The 20,470-nt window shown below is 41.0% G+C and overlaps 1 protein-coding gene across 1 annotated transcript in view; it reads right to left on the bottom strand.

Annotated features, from left to right (window-relative positions):
• RHPN2 (rhophilin Rho GTPase binding protein 2) overlaps nucleotides 1-17,432 on the bottom strand; it is a 29,495-nt gene extending 12,063 nt beyond the window's left edge. Inside the window, exons 1-4 of the mRNA XM_065662815.1 lie at nucleotides 17,292-17,432; nucleotides 6,855-6,970; nucleotides 3,555-3,683; nucleotides 731-806 (exon numbers count right to left, since the gene is read on the bottom strand). Of these exons, the coding sequence (XP_065518887.1) occupies nucleotides 731-806; nucleotides 3,555-3,683; nucleotides 6,855-6,970; nucleotides 17,292-17,360 (390 nt within the window). The 5' untranslated portion in view covers nucleotides 17,361-17,432. The remainder of the gene's footprint in view (nucleotides 1-730; nucleotides 807-3,554; nucleotides 3,684-6,854; nucleotides 6,971-17,291) is intronic.
• Between the last annotated feature and the right edge of the window lie 3,038 nt (nucleotides 17,433-20,470).

Below are 20,470 nucleotides of genomic sequence, written 5' to 3'. Positions count from 1 at the left end.
TCATTGGGTTTTAAAACACCACCACTTACTGGTTTTGAAAGGGATAAGTGAGCTCTGTTAGCTAAAATAACAAGAGAATCAAGTGACCATAAAATCTTGTTAACTGAAAGAGACTGACAAATTCTTGTCAGTTATATTAGGGCAATTCCACTTATATTACCAAAGATGCAATGGCATAAAGTGGTACCATAATCTGACCATGGAAATTAACCTACAAAAGTGAAAGCAGAAACAAATGCTATAGTGATAAGATAGTTTACCATGAGAAAATCTACATTGCACAATACACAGTGGTCAAAAAAAAATACAAAGGTGGCTTAAATAGCCAGCAAAGTATATTAGCCGACAAACAAGGAGCATTAATGGTGCACCACCATTTCTCAAATGAGCAATCTTGGTTAGCTCAAGTCAAACCTTCATTACTACATCCTCTTGCACCAAGCAGTAATCAATTATCTTACTGGAACCAAAAACTGTAGAAAGAATTTTTATTCCCTTTAGTTTTACCATCTCCAGAGTAGGATTTCTTATAATATCTTCTGACTCCTTGTCCTAGTCAGGTATGAGCAATGACCCAAATAATTGGCGGTTAATTTTTTAAACACATTGTGATCTCAGGTTTAGGGCTAATAAAACAAAAATAAATTGTACATAAGTTACTTCTGCTTCCTCAAACAAATCAGAAGTTATTTCTGTTGACTCTTCATTCCCAAATGTGTCTGAAATTTACCTTGAGGGGGAGTGTAAAGTCTACTTCTTTGGTTTCCTTCAGGCCCAGAGGTACCAAGGGAATGCTGAAAGTCTCTCTATGAAAAAATAAAAAGATTCAAAAATATTTTGTTTCTGTTTATCTGCTAATAATTACTTTTATTTGACGACAGGGAGTTTGTATGATCATGGGTGTTCAGGTAAAAGGTACATAGTTTATAACAATTCCTTCAAGAAAAGAGAAAAAGCTTCCCCTTCCCTGCCATTTAAACCTATTTTTCCTTCAAGGGAAGAAGATGAGACTCCCATAGGTTGGCTTACTGCAATTCAACTTTTATAAACCTGCACAAGTTCTATGGAGAGAAAACAGCTCCACAGCTGCTAGATCTACTACAGCACAAGCTATGGTAATTAGTTATAATTAATTATCATCAGTATTTTACATGCTACCAATGCTTTCATATGTAGAAGTGATGGGTGTCAAACACAGGGAAAAGCAGGGCCAAAATGTACCAACTTTAACAGTGAAAGGTCTAGGAGTAGGAAGTCTGAGAACTACTCAGTTTCTAAACAACACCAGGTGTTGATCTATAAACAAGTTAACCACTAAAATATCAAAAGGGCAACAAAGGATGAGAACTATGACTTAAAAAAAATTGGATCCTCAAGAGAACATATCTGTATCATGGACTTCAACCTAGATCATATTAGTAAACAACACTAGCTAATGAGGGATAAATGGTGCTCTTTAATTCATAATAAGTCTCAAAAGCTGCATATATTGCTCTTCCGTTAAGCAGATTATTTACCAACTACAAAATCCCACAGGTGTGGCTCATTCATAGTTTTATCAACAAAATTACTTTCTTGCTGGTGGAAATTCCATCTCAGGAAGGTGGGAATAGGCATGTAGCTTCCTCAGCAGAGGAAGAGTCCTTAAACTGGTTGGCATGATCCAGAAAGTGGCTCTGTTAGCCTGAAGAGGACTTCCATGATTCAGAGCCAACATACCACCGCAGGTAGTGCAAATGATCTGATATCTGATAAGGCTTTTAGAAGAAACACCAACAGTTTTACAATAGACTATACCAACACTTCTCCCCCAAAAGGAAGTGAGACACATGCAAAAGAAATCCTAACTTACTGATTTAATGACTTCTAGTACCACCCACAGTCCCTGTGGACACCAACATTTGTCATTCAAAGGAACTCGATTTCTATTTTTTTTTTAGTTTCTAAGGTGCCACACCTTGCAGTCAACATAATGGGGGCTCTGCAGTTAGGGAGGTGATCCTGGATTTCCGTAAGTAAGTAGAAATAGCGTCATACTTCTCAATGCAGTTGAGATGTGCGCAAGTACTCAGAAGGCTAACCCTTCACATTGGTGTATCACAATACAGCGTAATCCAGTACCATGGGCATGACCTCATGTTCATGACTATATGCATAATAGACTCAGAGAGCAACTATTTATAGCTATTTGCTATTAAAGGCTGGAGAGCAGTTACCGAGGGAGTGAATTATTTTAGCTGATGGAACATAAAAAGCATTTAGAGCTTGGAATGAACAGCACCAAAAAGGTAAAACATCGTTCAAAACTGATTAAGGAAGTAGGATCAGGAGAGAAAAAGCTAATAATAAGTTAGTTATAATAATTAGTTAGACAGAATGACTGTCTTAACTGCAAGGCTTCTACCTGCCTTGGGGTCTGACCTACTGCTCATTGAGAATTCAAGTATTTCAAATATTCCTTAGCTAGAAAAAGAAATATTCTTTCTGGAGTCTTGCACACAGCCATAACTTTCATACTGCTCTCTACACTTCACACATCTAAGAAGCCTAGCAAAATCTTGAATGGAAAAAAAGAAAAAAAAAAGGAAACCAAAAAACCTCAAACATTTTCATATCAAATAATTGTTAAAGTTTGTCATGGGGGTGGAAAGCGGGAATTTCAGCACATTTTGAGAAAAGTTAAATTATATGTTACATCAGATCATCATTCAGCTGAAAGACACACCACTGGAAATGTGCTTGGTCACTCTACATTAAGAATTCTTTATAGTCCACCTAGAAGTTAGACCTGAGAACAGTGCTAAGAGGGACTCCAAATTATACCATATATATATATCATACGAAGCTCTTCAATTTATGTTTTCAGCTGCCAGTGTTAATCAAATATTTAGTTTTAGAAGCAGCAAGGTATCTACCAGATAGAGAAATCACTGCAGTATTCAGGCAATAAATAATCTTTAACTTTTGAAGCTTTTTCTTTGAGGAATCTATGGCAATTTGAAGTTCAGTGTGCTCTTTAAAGTTGTAAAAACATCTTGGAAAAAGTCCAACTTCACCTGCTAAAAATTTATCTGCTAATTTACGGATTTCTGTTACTGAATTGTACTCCTTAACTATTACTTCAAGTCTGCTTTGAACTCCAAATCAGTGTTCTCCAGCTAAAGAGAGGACTGCTGCATTCACTGCATTTGAGAACAGATGTTAGATCACTAGGTTTGTTCACTCCAGAATGTGCTGAACCAATTCTAGTACTGGAAATTCTGATAGGGACCACGTGTCTCCCTGTACAGGCCCAAGAGCTTTCAGTTCTTGCAATTCTCTGCTTCACAAAGGAACTCCATATCTAAGGATTAGTGGTACATACCTTTCCCAAGTGAAAGACAAATATGCAGACTAACCCTTAGTCAACAAATCTACCATCAAATATGTTCTCTTCGTATCAAGCTCTCTGCTCTTTCACGAAATTGTTGTCCAGCATTCACCTAGAAACAGTTTTGTTTCCAAGGGTAAACAGAAGATCTGTTAATAATTGAGTAACTTAGCTGTATACTTACTCTGAGTTTTGATAAACTTCTACCGAGATATTAAGTCCTTCCAATTCCTCCTTTAAGATCTGCAGGTCTGAGTTTACAAAACTCAGTTCCAGTAGTACCTGCTCTCTTACTTTGTTATTGGTGGTTGCTCTGCAGAAAGAAAGGAACATAATTCATTTTTTTTGCTGAGGAAAAGGTTTTGTGCCTAAGCCCATTTGAACCCCTTCATGGCATTCTCAGCATTTTTTAAATTATTTCTTTTTATCTCCTTAAGAGCTGTTGTAAGACCAAGAACTTCAGAATTTATTAGGTTTTTCTGTCAAGAGAAAGCATAGGATATTTTACAGATAACAGCACACAGATACATAAAAGTTTTAATATGTGCAAAAGGTTTTTTAGTGTGATTAGGGTGTCAGGCTCATTTTCAGATACATTAGTACTAAAGCATCTTAAACAGAATCACTATCCTATTTTTCAGATTATGTGATATTTTCAAAGAAGATACGAGGGTGGAGGTAGGGGGGAGTCAGGAGATATTTCTACAAAAGGTACTTCCCCACTTCATAAATTGAATTATAAATTGAAGCAAGTTGAGACTTCTCATCATACGAATACAAGGAAACAACTTTCTCACAAAACTGTTACTAAAGAACCAAAAATACAGGTAGAAAGATATTTCTTTTTAATGCAACACAAACTACTCTGTAGTTTTATTTTGCCAGATTCAAATAGAATTTTTTGTTTGTTTGTTTGTTTCCTTTGCCATTTATACATTTACATGACAACATTTTGAACTGTTAGCACATCGGTTATTGGTATTTGGCGACCCTGAGCACATATGTGATTTCTTGTGTATTTCAGGATGTTATCTCACTGTTTCTAGCATGATTCTCCATACAGTATTACTGCTTTCAAGAGTATTAAACTGTTATCTATAACCACAGGTATGATTTTAAGACAAAAGGTCTTGATCCACACCCAGCCTTAAGATATTGTACCCCTATAGTAGACAGTACAAAGCATTAGACAGTAACAAACTTAAAATAAGCTTGCAGCATTTTGCATCTACCTTTAAGATAAAATTCACGTTCATAAATATTTATGAACAACCCTCATACATCCAGCCTCCACTGGAGCAATCCTCCAATTTTACAGAAGACCTTGGTGAAGAACTAGTTATTCCAAGGCTAAAGTTGTAAACTTGTACTTCATATTATAAATCTGTAATATGTCAATTTTCTACGCTGTATTTTATTGAATATCTGAGATTGCTTTAACTAAGCAATGTTAACATCTGCTGCCTGTATAAGCCAAACTTGACACAAATACACAGTGGACAGAAGCTAAAGGCATCACCATAGAGGTAGACAGGCAATCTCAGCAATTTAATTATGGTGCTAATGCCTCATGTTTGGTCTAGGTTACCATCCTCCATAGGATGGGTTCTAATTTTTTTTCAGAAACCCCAGTATTCCATCCAGATGAACTTCTCTAATATGCCTATATTGCTCTCAACATCCATGACAATTTAGAATTTATTTGATTACCTTTCCATGTTTTTGCACTGCAGACATACTTTGTAAGGACAAATAGCAAAAGACAGTAACAGGGGCAATGCGATATCCTCAAGATCCACACAAGTCTACTCTGAATTCACTTTTAACTCAGAAATTCCAGACAGAAGACAATGAAAAGGAGAGGGTGACTTTCAGAAGTTCTAACAACAAAAGTATTTGTGCTAGATGGATCATTTGTTTCAAGCCTAGCGTTTACTTTCAGCCAAAAGGAAAGAAACCTGCATTTCCAGTTTTTCGTTAAGTCCTGTTGCAGGAGGCTCCTTGTGAACAGCAATCTGTTTGCTTCTTTTAGAACTTGAAAAGCAAATAGAATCTGAAAACATAGAGCTTGTTTATTTAGGTTTTTCCTTAGGTGCCTGTAAATGCATCTAGTCATGTGAACTATCTAGTTGTCAGGTTACTTTTAAAATTGCTTCTTTTCACAGAACTAGTGAGCTTTAACATTATAAATTAATTAAGATTAATTAATAGCTTAGATCTATCCAGCTTAGAATAAGTATGATCCTCTGCTCTCCAAACATTCTCCGTTCCCAGTCTTGCCAATAGCAACTTCAGTATTTTGCAGCCAAATTTTAGGACATCTTTAAGTTGAATGTTAGAGTAATCAGTGTTCACATTAGATATTAGTCATCCCTTCAGCCTTTCCAAAACACTCCTGAGCTGACATGCAGAAACATCTACTGAATGTACAGTGTTCATTTCAAAAGCAGATATAAGAATTTTGCTGGATAACAAATAAGAGTTTGGGTTTCTGCTAAGTCAATGACCAGAAAACAAAGCAGAATTAAATCAGAGGCTAAACCTACACAAGCTCTGGACCCATTGCCTCTGGTGGCAAGACTGGAGATAAAAGGAGGTAACAGGCAAAGGTGACTGCCTATCAATTAATGGCAAGTTTAAGAACAGTGAATTTATCCAATTATTTTCATTTCTCTAAGGGAAGTACGTTGATTAGGTTTTTGTTCTTGGAGACCTGTTGTTGCTCCAGCTGCAGAGAAGTAGACACTATAGAAGATTACTGCAGATAATTTGGGAAATTTTCAGGTTTTCTGTGTAACAGGTAGATTGTTGGAAAGCTACAGGTCTGTTTGCTAAGCAGTTAATCACAGGATAGAAGACAGGGTCAACATAAGGCTATTCCTATGGGGACAGCCATGTAAGAAACTACCCCTTAAAAAATAAATATATAAAAATTGGTGTACAAAATATAAAGATGAAGAGGAAAGTCTCTTCCAGTTACCTCGAACTGTAGAAGAATTTGGTGGCAACTGTAACCCAGCTGAAATAAGACGTGTGCTACCCTGCTACTCCTCTATCACTACTACATGGAATAAATATGGCAACTGATAGTCCTTTCTACCATGGAGCACAAATCTGAAGGATCTTGAAAAAAGCAACAGCATAGGAACAATACCTTTATTTGATTTAAAGTGCAAAAAGGAGTCATTACAATATTCAGGAAGATTCACTTGCCATTATCACTACCAATAAAGCTGATCAAACAGAGCAACACAAGACAGTCTAACCTCAGTTCACTTGCTACAACACAGCAGCTTTGGAAGTGTACTACATAGTAGGTAATGACTCTGCAGAGCTACAACATTAAAAAGAACTTCAGGGAGATTTACAAAGCATCCAGCAATAATTTATGCAGCAGCTAGGCAGAATGGCAAAAACCAATAGCTAAGAGACTTAAATAAATAATGTTGCTCCGGCAAGAGAACTAGAAAGTCATGACACATACCTTAAAAGGTTTTCAGCACCAGCTCTCATTCTTACTGCTCTTAAAATCTGTTGGTTTAGGACAGCTCTTTGATTTTGCAGTTTGCTTCGTCCAGTCTCGGCAAGAGGATTACATCCCTAGAATTAAGGAAACACTTTTTTTTGTTGTTGCTGTTGAAAGAGACTGAAAAGGGAGGAAGGCCGAATTTGAAGGAACATAAATGGCATGGGTTCTGTATGGATACAAATTAACTAGATATGAATTAATGAGATTGACATCAATGATGAATGACTGACAATCTTTCTTTTCTCAAACTTGGTCATTAAAAGCAAAAGACACACCATGACCAAAGTACTTGACATTAAAATCCAAGCAGAAAATATCTCTTTTAAAGCTTATGTACATGTGTGAGCCAGCCTGTTCTCCCCTAAATGTCTTTTGAAGCTATTTATCAATGATAACCACATTTGACAGAGCATCATTAAGTTTCTACGGGTTTCATAGAAACGGTATCTGGCCAGGCAGTAACTCCAGTCAAAGTATCTGTTTAACCTTTGCAAAATATCAGGGTTCCATACTGGGATATATACAGACTTGAAATACCACTCTATCAAGACCAGGCTTTGGCAGCACTCCTGCTCACAGTCTCAAGTACCTTTCTAAAGGTCTCTGCTCTTGTTTCTTCTGGTGCTCAGACCTTCACTACCCTTCCTTCCCTGTGTTCCTCTCTTTACATCTCTGCTTATCTGCACAGCTCTTCTTCACGCCCAGGAAATGCTCTTGGATCTTGAAGCCTACCCTGCCACAACCCAACAGCATCAAAAGTTTAAAATATGAACAAGCTTTGTAAGTCATTTCATCTGTACATTCTCAGAGTGCCAGATGGAATGATTCATCTGCCCATTAGTTTTTCTTGTTACCTGTTGTCCAAACAAATATTATATATTGATTGCTCAGTATCAAGTAAGATGGGAAATGGAATACTATGAGATGGGAGAAAGAGAAAATGAGATACAGAATAATGGAGTTTGGCAGGGTAAGATTATGATCACACCTTCAGGCACTCATCAGATTAAGCCCTTAAAGTAAAGCATAACTCCCAGAATTCACAGGAATGCTTCTGTGTATTTGCATACCTTACACAAGCACAAGACTCAGACTGAAACCTGTGTTTGAGCAGGACTGAGCCATTGTACTCTGATGAGCTCTGATAAGCTAAAACTGTTATAGATGAATAGGATAGCATGTTTGTCATTGAAACATGATCTTCACACCTTTCTTAAATAGAAGTTTCACTTCCACTTTTTTACCTTTTATATCTCCCCTCCTCCCCACTTTAAAGTCTCAAATAGCTTTGAATATGCATATATAGCCAACCAGCACTTCCCTGCTGCCTTAACTACTGATTCTGAAGCTAATAAGACCCCTCTGTTTTAATGCTCACCCTTAAATAAAGTGCGTCCTTTTGAGTGGCCTGGTTGGGTATCATTACAAAACTTGTTAGGGTCCTACTGGATTGTGCATTACACAATTAGAAGGCTCACATCTGTCCAATACAAGTCTTCCCTCAAGTACTCCAGCCACTAAATTATGCACTATCTTGGACCTCTTCCTCTTAGTTTAGATTCAAAAAAATTGAGTTTTGCTATAACAGCATTTAGAAGCCTCTCAACAAGCTCTAATTATGAGTGGTCAGGCAATGGCATACCGGCATAACAAACCCAAGTATTTAAATAGAACATGAAGTTATCATAATCTACTCTAAGTTCAGTTCTTATTTGGGTCAGCAAGTGAAAGCAAGTTGACTTGACAACAGAGAAACTATTGGATCAGTCCAGATTACACTAGTTCAACTAGAAAGCACATAGCCCAATGCTGTTAATTTATATTTCTGGTTTAAAGGTTATAAATAGGTAAAATTACAGGTTTGTGCTCACACATTCAAACGCACCATCTGCCAGACAACTTGAAAAAGCGTGCCATGTTAAGTTACTCTTACTGCAGAAGTGTTTCTGGATTGAAAGACCAATTGCAGCGGAAGCTAAAACTTGGGCGCAGAGTATATGCTCTTTTTGTTGAGAAAGCACTGGCAGCGGGCACAATGCAGAGAAGATGAAGCTCTTACTGGAGAGGACATGCACATGTAGCAAATTCATTCATTCATCTCAGACTAAAAGTAGTCCTTTAACTACCAAATACTTCATGCTCCTTTAAACACATACAGAAACACAAGCAAGGCAAACTTAAAGGTACAACATGGTCTTATATCCACAAGTTGCTTCCTGCTCTGAGCCTGCTTCTTTTTCCAGCCAGTCATTGTTTTTCCTCCTTTGTTTTTAATTCACTTTGTGCTATATCATCTTTCTCTTCTACTGGTATTCAAAGTCTTCTCTCTTAACTTTCCACCCGTGCCATTTTCATTTGAACATCAACAATTATCTCCCTCTTGATGTTTGCATTCAGCTTGAATACTTGATCCTCATCTTGAACCTGCCACCTCTATATCCCTGTACAAGTCTATGATGCTTTCTTCCAACTTCTTTCTCAACCTCTGAGTCCTAGCATCCTTCCTAAAAATATCTTTGACTTGCCCTGGTCTTCATTTTCTCTGTAAAGCTGCAGCTTCTTTCCAGAACTCCATTTCCTTCCTGTGTGCCAAAAAAGTTCCAGGATATCATTCAAATACTTCTTTACAGCTCTGCTTCTGGGAGACTTGCAGGAAGATGGATTGCTTGATTCCCAAGCCCATGAAGCTCAACAGAAGTAGTGTGTTTACTTCAGTAGACCTTTGATCAAGCTCCAGCCCAGAAATCAAACAAGCTCACAATGAACAATGTGTCAAGGCCATTGCAAATGTGCAGCGATCTTAAACTCTGCAAAAAGTGGCAGAGATGTTTCCTGGCATTTTGGGACAAGTCACTAATCACTGCATGAAGCTTTACTGCAAAGCTTTAATGCAAGGTAGTGAGACTGAGGTATCCTTGTCCCCTCCAGCGTGCCTGTGAGTGCTGTACTTCTGTCTCCTGGATGAAAGGCTTCTTGTGCGCATAGTCTGTTTTCAGGACAGGCTCACCTGCTGCAAGCACACACCTCCCTTTTACATCTCAAGGCCTGTAAGGAACTCATTCTTTATATTTTGGAAAAACGTTTTTCACATCTCCTGAACAGGGATGGGGACACTCAGCTAACCTCTGTCCATTTGCAGACCTAAAGTCTTTATTGTAATCAGGCTGCCAGAAAACCGAAGAAGTCCTGCATAGCGGACAGTGAAAATAACCAGTATTTTCAAACAGGCATGGGAAACACACAATCTGGGGAAGATTTCCCCTTGTGTAAAGCACAAATTCTGTGTACTATTAAGTTATTTAGCAGACACATTGAACAAAGTGCTTAATTTTGCTTTCTTCCACGTAGAAGATCCCTTTCCCAAACAGCATTTGTTTACATGTGGACAATCCCAAGAACTGTGAGTGTTAATGTTCAGTTCATTACCATATCTGGCAGCCAAACTTCCCAGCTGTTTCCACACCTACTGTTTCATTCTTGTCAACAGGATGCTAGATGCTTCATTTAATTACTGTTTATTTCTTTGCTGAGCCAAGTCTATTTGGAGGGTGAACACGATTGTACCCTGGCTTATACGCTACCAGTAAAATTATGAATAAAATAGTTAAAAAGGAATAGTTATTACTAAGGAAGTTGGAAAAATTACCAAGAGTGGAGTATGATTTATGATTTCATTGCACGCATTTGGGGATTGTGTGAAAAGTAAATTGAGCTACTTTTCTAGGAAGACAATTCAAATAGTCAACTCAGCTATCACTTTTAGAGCCTTTTTCCCCCCTCAGAGCACAGCTGCACTTCATAAAGAAGTGTTGAAAGTGCTCAAATATTATTATCCTTAGCTCCTGAGCCAAATAAAAGCTTTTTCAAACCTAAGGTTCAGTTAGCTAGTCATTTCATTTCTTCCTGCTTGGTTGAAAAGCAATGCTGAACTGCAGAATCAGAAAGCTGATTACATTTGTAATATGTCGCTATCAGAGGCAAGTCCTGCACAGGAGTTACAGATCTTTGTCGTATGTTATTTATGTATCTAGTAAGGTAACATCTTGAAACAGATACTCATGTTAGAACTACATGCTGAACTTAGGTGGCAGGATACCCCACTAGCATTTATTATTAAGTTTATGAACATCATCCCACACACACTTATTTGGCCAACAATTGTATCATTAGTGCCTGTGGGATTCCAGCGTGATGCTGTCAATGTCAGGCCAGGCACTGACAGCTCAACAGCAGCAGCTCAAGCAGAGCTAGGAAATGGCTGACTGACTGTTCAGGACTCATGTGGGATTGAGGGGGAAGATTTCATTCTACAGCTTACATGAGGACAGAGTTGGTAGCTAAGCAATCCTGTAGTCAGGTAGCCCAGGTTGGCTATGGACAGACAGCATCTTGCCTCTGCACAAGGCCCCAGTGCTTACCTCTTATCTGAAGGAGCTTTCAAATCCTCCCGAGTTTAAGGGGTATAGGCAGTATCTTCATTTTTTCCCAACTTTAGGCCTTGAAAAATTGCCTGCCACAGAGGGCAGATAGCTGTCAGAAGTATGGGTCCCAAATAAAGCAACAGTTGTATTTAATTTGGATGCCAGGAAGTTCTTTCTTCAAGACAGAAGTATTTTTTTAATATCAGAAATCCAATTGTAAAGGACACAAAAACCTTGACTGTTTGCCAAACAATGAGTAATCGCAGTAAGCATTTGAAATTAACATAAATATGAGTTATGAAGTAGTGGTTTGAACTCTTACGATGAGCCACACGCTGTCTGAAGGTGACACAGAGTTGAAACTGGGTGTGCCTTCTTACTTAAAATAAAGCACTCCTTTCCAGCCAGCACAACCTGTGCTGCCCGTCAAGCACAGCAGTGTACACAAATGGCCATATCCTCCAGATAGCTAGATGTGTGTGCAACTTCACTTATGCACACAACTTCTTTGGCTGCAATAGCGATCATAGTAAACAACATGATTCATACCAGTATTTCTAGAACTGATCCTAAGCCCTGCTAAATTATTATATTTATTTCCATTTTTGCACTACTATAATTAAAGTCTCTCTTGGCATGTTTCTACCAGTTCAATTTTAAAAATTTTAGCCAAATAGTGCAAGTTTTTCAAGAGTAGTTGTTTTATCCAAGTTAAAAAAGGCACGGTGAAGGGGGAGATCTGGTCTTCCAGATCCTGGCCTACTTGTGCCATGAACAAGTATTTCACAGATCTAAGTCCCTGGCCCCAAAGATTAGTACAACTTTAGAACTAGTTACTGTATTAAATTCCATGTACATATTTTCTAGACAATATTCCATGCTGTCACACTGCTCACTAAGCAAAATGAAAATCGACGTTCCGTCACAGATGTCTGTCTCTTGACTAACCAAGTTTCAGATGATTCTCAGTTTCACACAAAGGCCTACTTTCAGTCTTAGGGTTTATGAGTTTGTACATGATGAGTGGATATGGCATGATGGGGGGATGAATCATCGCTGTGTTGTTTCTGTCCCGCCAGACAAGGGGGGAGAGAACAAATAGGCAAATAAATATTCCTGTGTCTATGCTAATGCTGATGGTTGCCTGGCTACTAATGACTGAGAAGAACCGCATGAACTGAACCATGGTGGAAGCACAGGTGCAGCAGGTTGCTAAACTGACACACCAACCACAGTTAGGGGGGAAGCCCTGCAGATGAAACCCCAAAAGCTAAGGAGGGGAAGGAGAGAGTTAATTAGGGGAGTGCTGATTCACATGCTGGTTACCATACCTATCATCATTTTCAGCCTGGTGCTTCATATATGGAACTACTTGTGTTCTGGTTTTAGCCTTTTCCCTTGGCAGGGTGGACTAATATATACAGTATTTCTTTCTGAATCATCAGCTTGGTCTATACGATAACTATCTAGCCTTTCCACTGGAACCGGAGCTTTAACAGAAAACTAAAATCAGCATTTTCATCAAACTGATCAGAATCTGAAGATTCCTAAAGCTAGCTGGCCTTTACCTCTCCTTCTACATGGCACAGTGGACAGAACAACCAAACTGAAGACAAGATGCTTAGTGCTGTACCAGCAGATGCTTGGAGAGCTACAGAAAGGGCAACCTTGAGCAGTGAACAATGGCTTTTTCTTATCATTTATTGCAACTTCCTGACTGATGAGAGCATTTATAGAGTTACAGTATGTGTAAGATGTTACAAAGCAGTAAACCAAGACAGGAAAGATACAGTAGAAAGAACTTGCTAGATCTAACTTCCTTGGTCCCCTCCTACCCACCCAGCCATCTGTATGCGCTCTCTCAAACCCAAAACGACAGGGCAGTCATAGTCCTACTAAAAGATCATCACACAAGCACTGGACCCTGTAACTAAATGAGTACTACTTTGTAAATATCCCAAGGTCTGTATATTGATGTGTTTTGGGGATATTACTTTGTGAAAACTTTCTGTGTGCGTGATTGTGTGTGTTTGTGTGCTGTAATGAAAAGAGAAAAGAAATAAAGTAAAAAAAAAAAAAAAAAAGGAAAAACAACTTGAAAGAGAGTTCTCTTTATCCCACACAAACACAAAAGCAACTAAAAAAAACAGTAAGAGGTCTGAGAGGCCAAGCAATCCACAGAACTACAACAGGCTTGAAGAATAACTTCCCCAAGGGTGGGAGAAACATCTCACATAAGCCAAGTGGCACACAAGGACAGACCTGCTTTAATTACTGTTGGTCTCTTGAAAAATCCTTCCAGTCTAAATGCCTCGCTCTACTTTCAAAACAAATTGCTCTTATCATTAGTTTTGTTATTATTTTCTGCTGACCACAAACTTTTTCACAGGGAAGAAAGAGTGGGGCAGAATTTGGATGGGTATGCAGGATATGCATGGTTGATTCACCAGTTGCTGCCAGTAACAGAGAAAGAATGTGGAACTCTGCACAGAGGAGGTCAAGGCAGGAGGCTGACGTCCAAGAGCACTTGCACCACCCAGGAGTATGGGTACAGTTTGCCCTGGCAGTGTACCACAGCATATACTGAACTATACGCATGTAATGGCTGAGATAAACAGAAGAGTAGCAGAACCAGTTCCCTGCTACTTTATCTTCCCAGAAAGCAAAAGGTTAATAGACAGAAGTTCCATCCTCTTTCTGATGGAAATTAAGGTGCTGCTTCCACTTTGCCATATCCTCTTCAGGACACCAACAAGAATTTTGTTGTTGTTGTTTTGTTTTTAAAACTAAAATCCTCACAAGCTCGGTTGCAGCTAACCAAATTGGTTTGGAGGGGAAATGTAAAGGGAAAGGACTGGGGGCAACACTGGCAGAGCTGCGTATACCCTGTGTGGCTGCACAGGTATATTCCTGAAAAGTAGGTATTAAAAAAAAAAATAATCTGAGCCAGCTCAAAGCATCTTATAAGCTTTTAAGGAAAATCTAGTTTTACCTATTTACTCATATAATTTCATTTTAATTTTACCTATATAAGTTAGGCCTTTGCCACAGGGGAAAAAAAGAAATAATGGACAGAGATGGGGTAAGGGAAAGAGGAAAAGATCTCTACAAAGCAGCTCTGACCTTGTTGGAAGCGTATGGAGAGAGGGAGCCTGTGGAATGGCGCAAGTGGGCACTGCACACAGTAGCTGTCATCCATCACACCCCAGACTCACCTAGCAGAGTCAGAGCAAGCCTGCCTTTCTAGTGTGGCAACAGAAGTCAAAGCAGGAAATGGGACTGGGCATGTGTTTCCCCATTTCTGGTCATAGCCCTTTACACAAAGTCAGTCATAGTTTTACAGGGCCTTCTTTCCACAGGACATAAAAAAAGGGCACTAAACAAGAATTAAGTAAATGAGTTGGTTTATAGATTGCATCTTGGGGATACTGAGGATTGCTTTCTGGCATGCTATATTTAAGACTCCAAAAAGCACCCAAAAGGGCACTGCACAAACTGTAAGCATACTTCACACAGTAATTCATTCCTCCAAAGAAGACACCAAGAGCTTAAACCAAATGGCTATTGTATGAACTGCTCAGTTTTTCTCAATCATAAAATGCCACTGTGGAAAATATTCTTAAAAATTATGAAGGTCAACGTCATTGTGTATATAGTGCTTGGAAGCACTTTGGTGAGCAGGACTGATCAAAGCAATTGTTTTCACCTTGCTCCACAGCTTACAGGAAAAAAAAAAGTCAATGAAGTAAATGTCTTTTAATCTAAAAGCACGACGACTAGCTTTGGAAATTGATGTGATTTTGCATCAGCAAAAGTGGTAGACCAACCCTGAAATCCTTTCAGGAAAGCAAGAAGTAGTAATATTTGAAAAAGGGAAAGGGATACAAAGGACTTTGGAGAAGGGGAGACCCACAGATGCACACAGACAGCTCAATCGCTGCTTTCAGTCACATGAAACCACCTGGCATGCAATTCAGGTGAACATGAAAGGCCTAAAAGTACTATGTTCAAAGTATCTCCTTGGCCTCACAGCTTGTATGCACTCAAGATTCCTGGAGTGGGACTGCTTTAGGTTTTGGTTGCCTTTCCTCCCCCCTTCTCCTAGAACTACTGAGTCAGAAAGAAAGCTCTGATCTTTGAGACCATTCAGCTAATGTATAACAAGGAATACTGGTTTCCTGCTTACATCTAACTTTTAGGGACAGAAGGCTTTAAGCATCTAACCTGATGTGAGGTGTACAACTTTATTAAAGACACTTATAAGCTGGATGAGCCATTCAAAGATCTTAGTGAACAGATGCAAGAATGTTCCACTGCAACACTGCCTCACTCAGATTTAATCAGATTCCTAATTTCTTCTCCTTTAAGACATAAGCAATTCAAAAGTGGGAAAAATAGAAATTACTGTTCATGATGAGGTATAAAATTGATCTTACAGTATTTTCATAAATGAGAAACACTTAACCAGGATGGGAGACTTACACTGATGCTGTTTCCAGTGAACTTAACCCTCACATACAGCAACCTAATTGAAAACAAACTCAGTCCCTCAGGAAGTCTGACTGCAGAAGATCTACTCTTATGACTTAGGAAGCACAACTTGATGGTGAAACTTCAATCAGTCCCCATCAGTAAAAACAAACAGGTGGAAGAGTTGATTTATCCAACTTTATGAACTTGACAAGTGCATGAAGTCAACTTTTTTACTAACACTCCTGCAGGCAGCCTATGACCATCCTGTACTGTAGAAACCAGAGCTGTGAAAACTCTAAATAATTACACCTTTGCCACACTTTATGATTTCCTGCTGTAGACTACTAAGAAATCAGGGATTACTCAACAAATATTATACTCAAATGAAGAAACCAGACAAGATTTGGAGAAAGTTTTGCTTCAGCCTCTAGTTACACACCAGTATCAAGGCCTTGCAGTGTGGCTGGCACAGGTGAAACTTGGCTCTTTTCAGCTGTGAACAGTTCCTCTGCTAAAGAGCAGTATTGCTGCTTAAGCTCCTGGAAGCTGATGAATTTGATAAATAGTGGGGTCCAAAATCCAAACAGCCTATAGGGAAGGCCGCAGAGAAAAGCATCTGGGCCTCCCTACCGGGTAATCCAGGTCATGGCTGAAGTACCCATCCCTGCAGTGTATCTTTGCTTTGAGCAGCAACAACCCGATGTATGAGAGTTTTTGGGCTTTGGGTTGTTGTTTGGTTTGGGTTTTTTCCCTCCATAGGGTAAGCAGTCTATGGTCTCAGATCCACAATATACATCCCCGCGTGTACCCACACCCCTATTTGAAGCCCATCAACAACAGTAGCAGGCGGAGAGCTGCAAAGGGACGACCCAGCCGACCGAGCGAAGGACGGCTGACTCCAAGCTCCCGAAAGCGGCAGTCGTTGTCCTTCACCCCCGGTGAAGTTCACAGCAGCCCAGAGGCTACCGGGCAAGAGACACCTCATTGTAATTACCCTCTGCTGAAAGGGCTCAGGTGCAGGTTACGGCATAAACCGCCCACTAAGTCTGAAAAGTAATTATGGCAGATGTTCATTAAAAACTTCCTAACGAGTCTGTTAATTTTGTCGCCTTACTCCACCAAACTTTCTTACAGGTACACAAGGCAATTTACTAGAGAGCGAGCGAGGAGCGAACAGGGAAGAGAGCAGCGAAAGAGAAGCTGCCAAGGGGAATTTCACCCATTTTGTGGAGGTACGAGTGCTCCTGTCCCGCACAGCGAAGCCCAGCGCCGGAGGATTGCGCCGCGCCAGCCGCCCGGGACGCCGGGGCCATCCTGTCCGCCCGGTGCCCTACCGCAAGAGCCGCAGAGCGCTCAACCAGAGCACAGGCGCCCACGTTCTGCCGCCGCGGGACGGGAATCACGACTCTCCATCAACAGAAAGCAGCAGCGATAGACGGACACAGGACAGCCGAACCCGGAGTGCCTATCCCTGCACGCAGGCCCCCGCGCATCCCACCTTCCGAAAGTAGCCGTCCTCCGCCGGCTCGGCCGGCTGGCAGCCGCGGGGGGACAGCGCTTCTGTCATCTTCGGGCGGGCGAGCCCTCCCTCCGCTGCCACTGCCACACAAGCACTACCGACGGCAGCCGCGACCCGGCGGGAAATGCCGGCGCTGAGCCGACGGCACCGCCCGGCTCCACCCCTGTGGAGGCGGGGAGGGGCTCCCCGCCCCGTCCCTCCCCGCCCCGCAGCTGTGTCCGCTCCGCAGCACTCGGGGGTCCTGGTGAGGTCTGTGCAGGGCTCCCCGGCCCGCCGGGGGGTCGAGGTACCCCTCGACCAGAGGCGGGCGTTGCCGGGACTGACTGGACGCGCAGCCCGGTGCCACGCTGCGCCCTCGCCGGCCCGCCGGCTGCGCTTCGGAGCCCATCTAGCCGCCCCGAAGGGACCGTTCGCCTCTGCCTGCTTCCCTGCGTCCTCCCCGTGCTGCTGTGCCTGGCGACAGCCCCCGGGTGGGACCCCGGTCCCGTTGGTGTCACCGCCAGCTTCCCCGTAGGAGAGCCAAGCTTTCCAGCCGGTGGCGGCCCCTCATCCCGGGCTCGTTCCTCAGAGGGGGGTGCCCCTCCCACACCGGGGCAAAGGAGGGCATTAGTGGTCCGGTGCTCAAAGCCCGCACAGTCACGTCCTCAGCGCCTTAGCCTCCCGTCTAGGGGAGGGCAGGAGCAAGTCTGACACCGGTCGCAGAGCTCGGGGGAGCTGGAGAGGCTCTGGCCTCGGCCCCTGTTAGGAGCAGCAGTATCTCGCTGAGAAGCAGGACTGGTCCCGGCTCTGGGAAACTGCTGTGGGCTGAACCTCAGCATTGCAAAAATCTGCAGTTTGCATTGGAACACGCCCCCCGCCCCCACATACCCCCTTGCCTTTTTTCATCTTTCTTAGAACTATGGTATAGTTGTGTGAGGAAAGATCTTCAGAGACAACGTTTCTTTATCAAAGGAAAAATATCATTTCATTTACACCTTCAGCTGAAACTTGCTCTGAAAACACTGATGTCTCTAGAGTTAGGCAGCACAGTCCAGTTAAACTGTGTCTGCTGACTGGTTTTAAGGAAGAAGGCTAGACTCAGCAACTCAGAATCCAAAGATCTGCTGCTGCTTCTTTGTTCACACTCATACTGGTATTTTTTCCCTCTTTTTTAATAGTTCTAAAGGTGCTGACTAAATGTATCCAATTATATGTTGAATAGAAATAGGTAAAGTGGGTAAATAGTTCAACTTGCTTCAATTTCTATTTAAAAAATGTTTTATTTTTTACAGTGTTAGAAAATGTATTTACCTGCTAAATTAAAAGTTATTTAAAAACTGAAATCTTGCAAATCAGTGTATAACTGCAATGCAATACATGTAAGTACATTAATATAAATGAGAGATAAATAGTAATTTGCCAGGACAGGCCATGCTGGTATGATCTGGCAATTAAAACAGTATTAATGTGATCATCCTGGGTATCTGCACTGCTTTTGCTGGGTTTTCTTGAAACAGGTCCCATCAAAAGGCCCAGATAAAGTCACAAGAGTCTGTAGCCAGGCCAAAGGGTCAGAAAGTCACCACTACCATGAGAGACTGTTACCACAGTCATGTGTAAAAGACAAGTTTGCAGACATTTCTGCACAGTACAATACTAAAGATAACTTTAAACATGTCTTGTTGACAAAATGCAGCCTTTTTGTTGTTGCTGGTGGATTCTGTGAATAAAACAAAGTCAGCAGTGATACACACAGAAAGTTCATACAGCAAACTCAGCCCTGAATCCATGGTATCTTTACATTCTTCCTTCCCCTTGCTGGAACAAAGGTACTTCCTCATGACTGTGTGAGGACTGATACCAGATTTCTGGAGTAAGTCACTGCAAGTATTGTCTGCATGTGGTGAACATGCTTTGTTGCAGAAGGCCCACGTGGATTATGTGGTCTCAGTAGCTAGGACTGAACTGCATAATGATGGGGTAGGAGTGCTCCCTGACCCTGGAATGTAAATTGCAGCTTAGAGTATTCCACAACCTGATTTACCCCCAGAGTAACATGTCCCTGCTCTTCTCACCAGCTGGTTAAACATCTTGTCTCCAGAAGCTTTTTGGTTGCTACTAGAATTCCTAAACAGAGGTGAGTGCATACCACAACCTGTCTCAGTTTCTCACGGTTACATTACTCAGGAGGTTTGAATTGCTGCATTGTAAAGGCTGAGTAACAACAGGCTAGGTCAATACTTATGTTTAATGTGATGAAAGAGTAAATACTGTGATCTGGCCCACTGGACATGAGAGAGCATCAAAAGCTTGAGAATTTGCATCCAAAGAATTTCTGTATGTTGTGCCTAAGCATTGAGACTGAAAGCAATAAATCTTATCTCTGCATCATCAAGCCTCCCTCTGGTTACAAAACTGGCTCTATCTGGCTTCATGCATCTTCGCAGATAAACCAGCCAGGTGAACCAGCAATGGCCAGCTGAAAACAAGCACTGAAAGGCAAAGACTGAATTGTCCCAGATTTTATCTCAGGATAGGAAAGGTAAGAGGGACCAGAATTTGGACACATGACAATATATGTGGTATATATGTACCTGTTCACATTATGTGCCATGTTTCTGTTATGTTTGTATCACACCACTTGTTTAGTCAATCCTGTCCTTCCTATCTCGAAAAAACTATGTGAATATATGCAATCCCATCTTCAGTCTTCTCTTTGGCCACTAGGAAATAGTCTCGATTTGGGAAATTAATTTCCTGTCTGTTGATGCACTGTTACATACTGAGTAGGAATCTGCTTTGATTTAGTAAGGGCAGGTGCTGCTCTCTTGAAAGAGAATGTTTCCTTTTTGTGATCTTACAGCCCTTGCTGGAACAAGTATGTAACAGCATATGTATGTAACAAAGCATGTAACAAGTGCTTTAAAGAACTTTTGTCCCAGAGACACGCAGGCTTATCTGCACAAGCACTTAGAATGCTGCTGCATGAGGGGAGAAGTTTCTCAGGGTAGGCTCTTGAATTCTGAACCTGACACACAGTCACATATTTCTCCTCCTGTTGCTGGTGGCTTTGAATATTAAACTTCTGTTCTGAGCAGAAAGACAAAAAGCTTTTGTCAGTAACCCAGTCAGCCTGTAACTTGATGGTCAATTAATTGCATTGCATCAAGTTACTCAGT

Source organism: Lathamus discolor, chromosome Z, assembly GCF_037157495.1.
Source record: "Lathamus discolor isolate bLatDis1 chromosome Z, bLatDis1.hap1, whole genome shotgun sequence".
In the NCBI taxonomy this organism is placed as follows: domain Eukaryota; kingdom Metazoa; phylum Chordata; class Aves; order Psittaciformes; family Psittacidae; genus Lathamus; species Lathamus discolor.
Note: the sequence above shows the minus strand (reverse complement) of the source record. Positions and strands in the feature narration are given on the sequence as shown.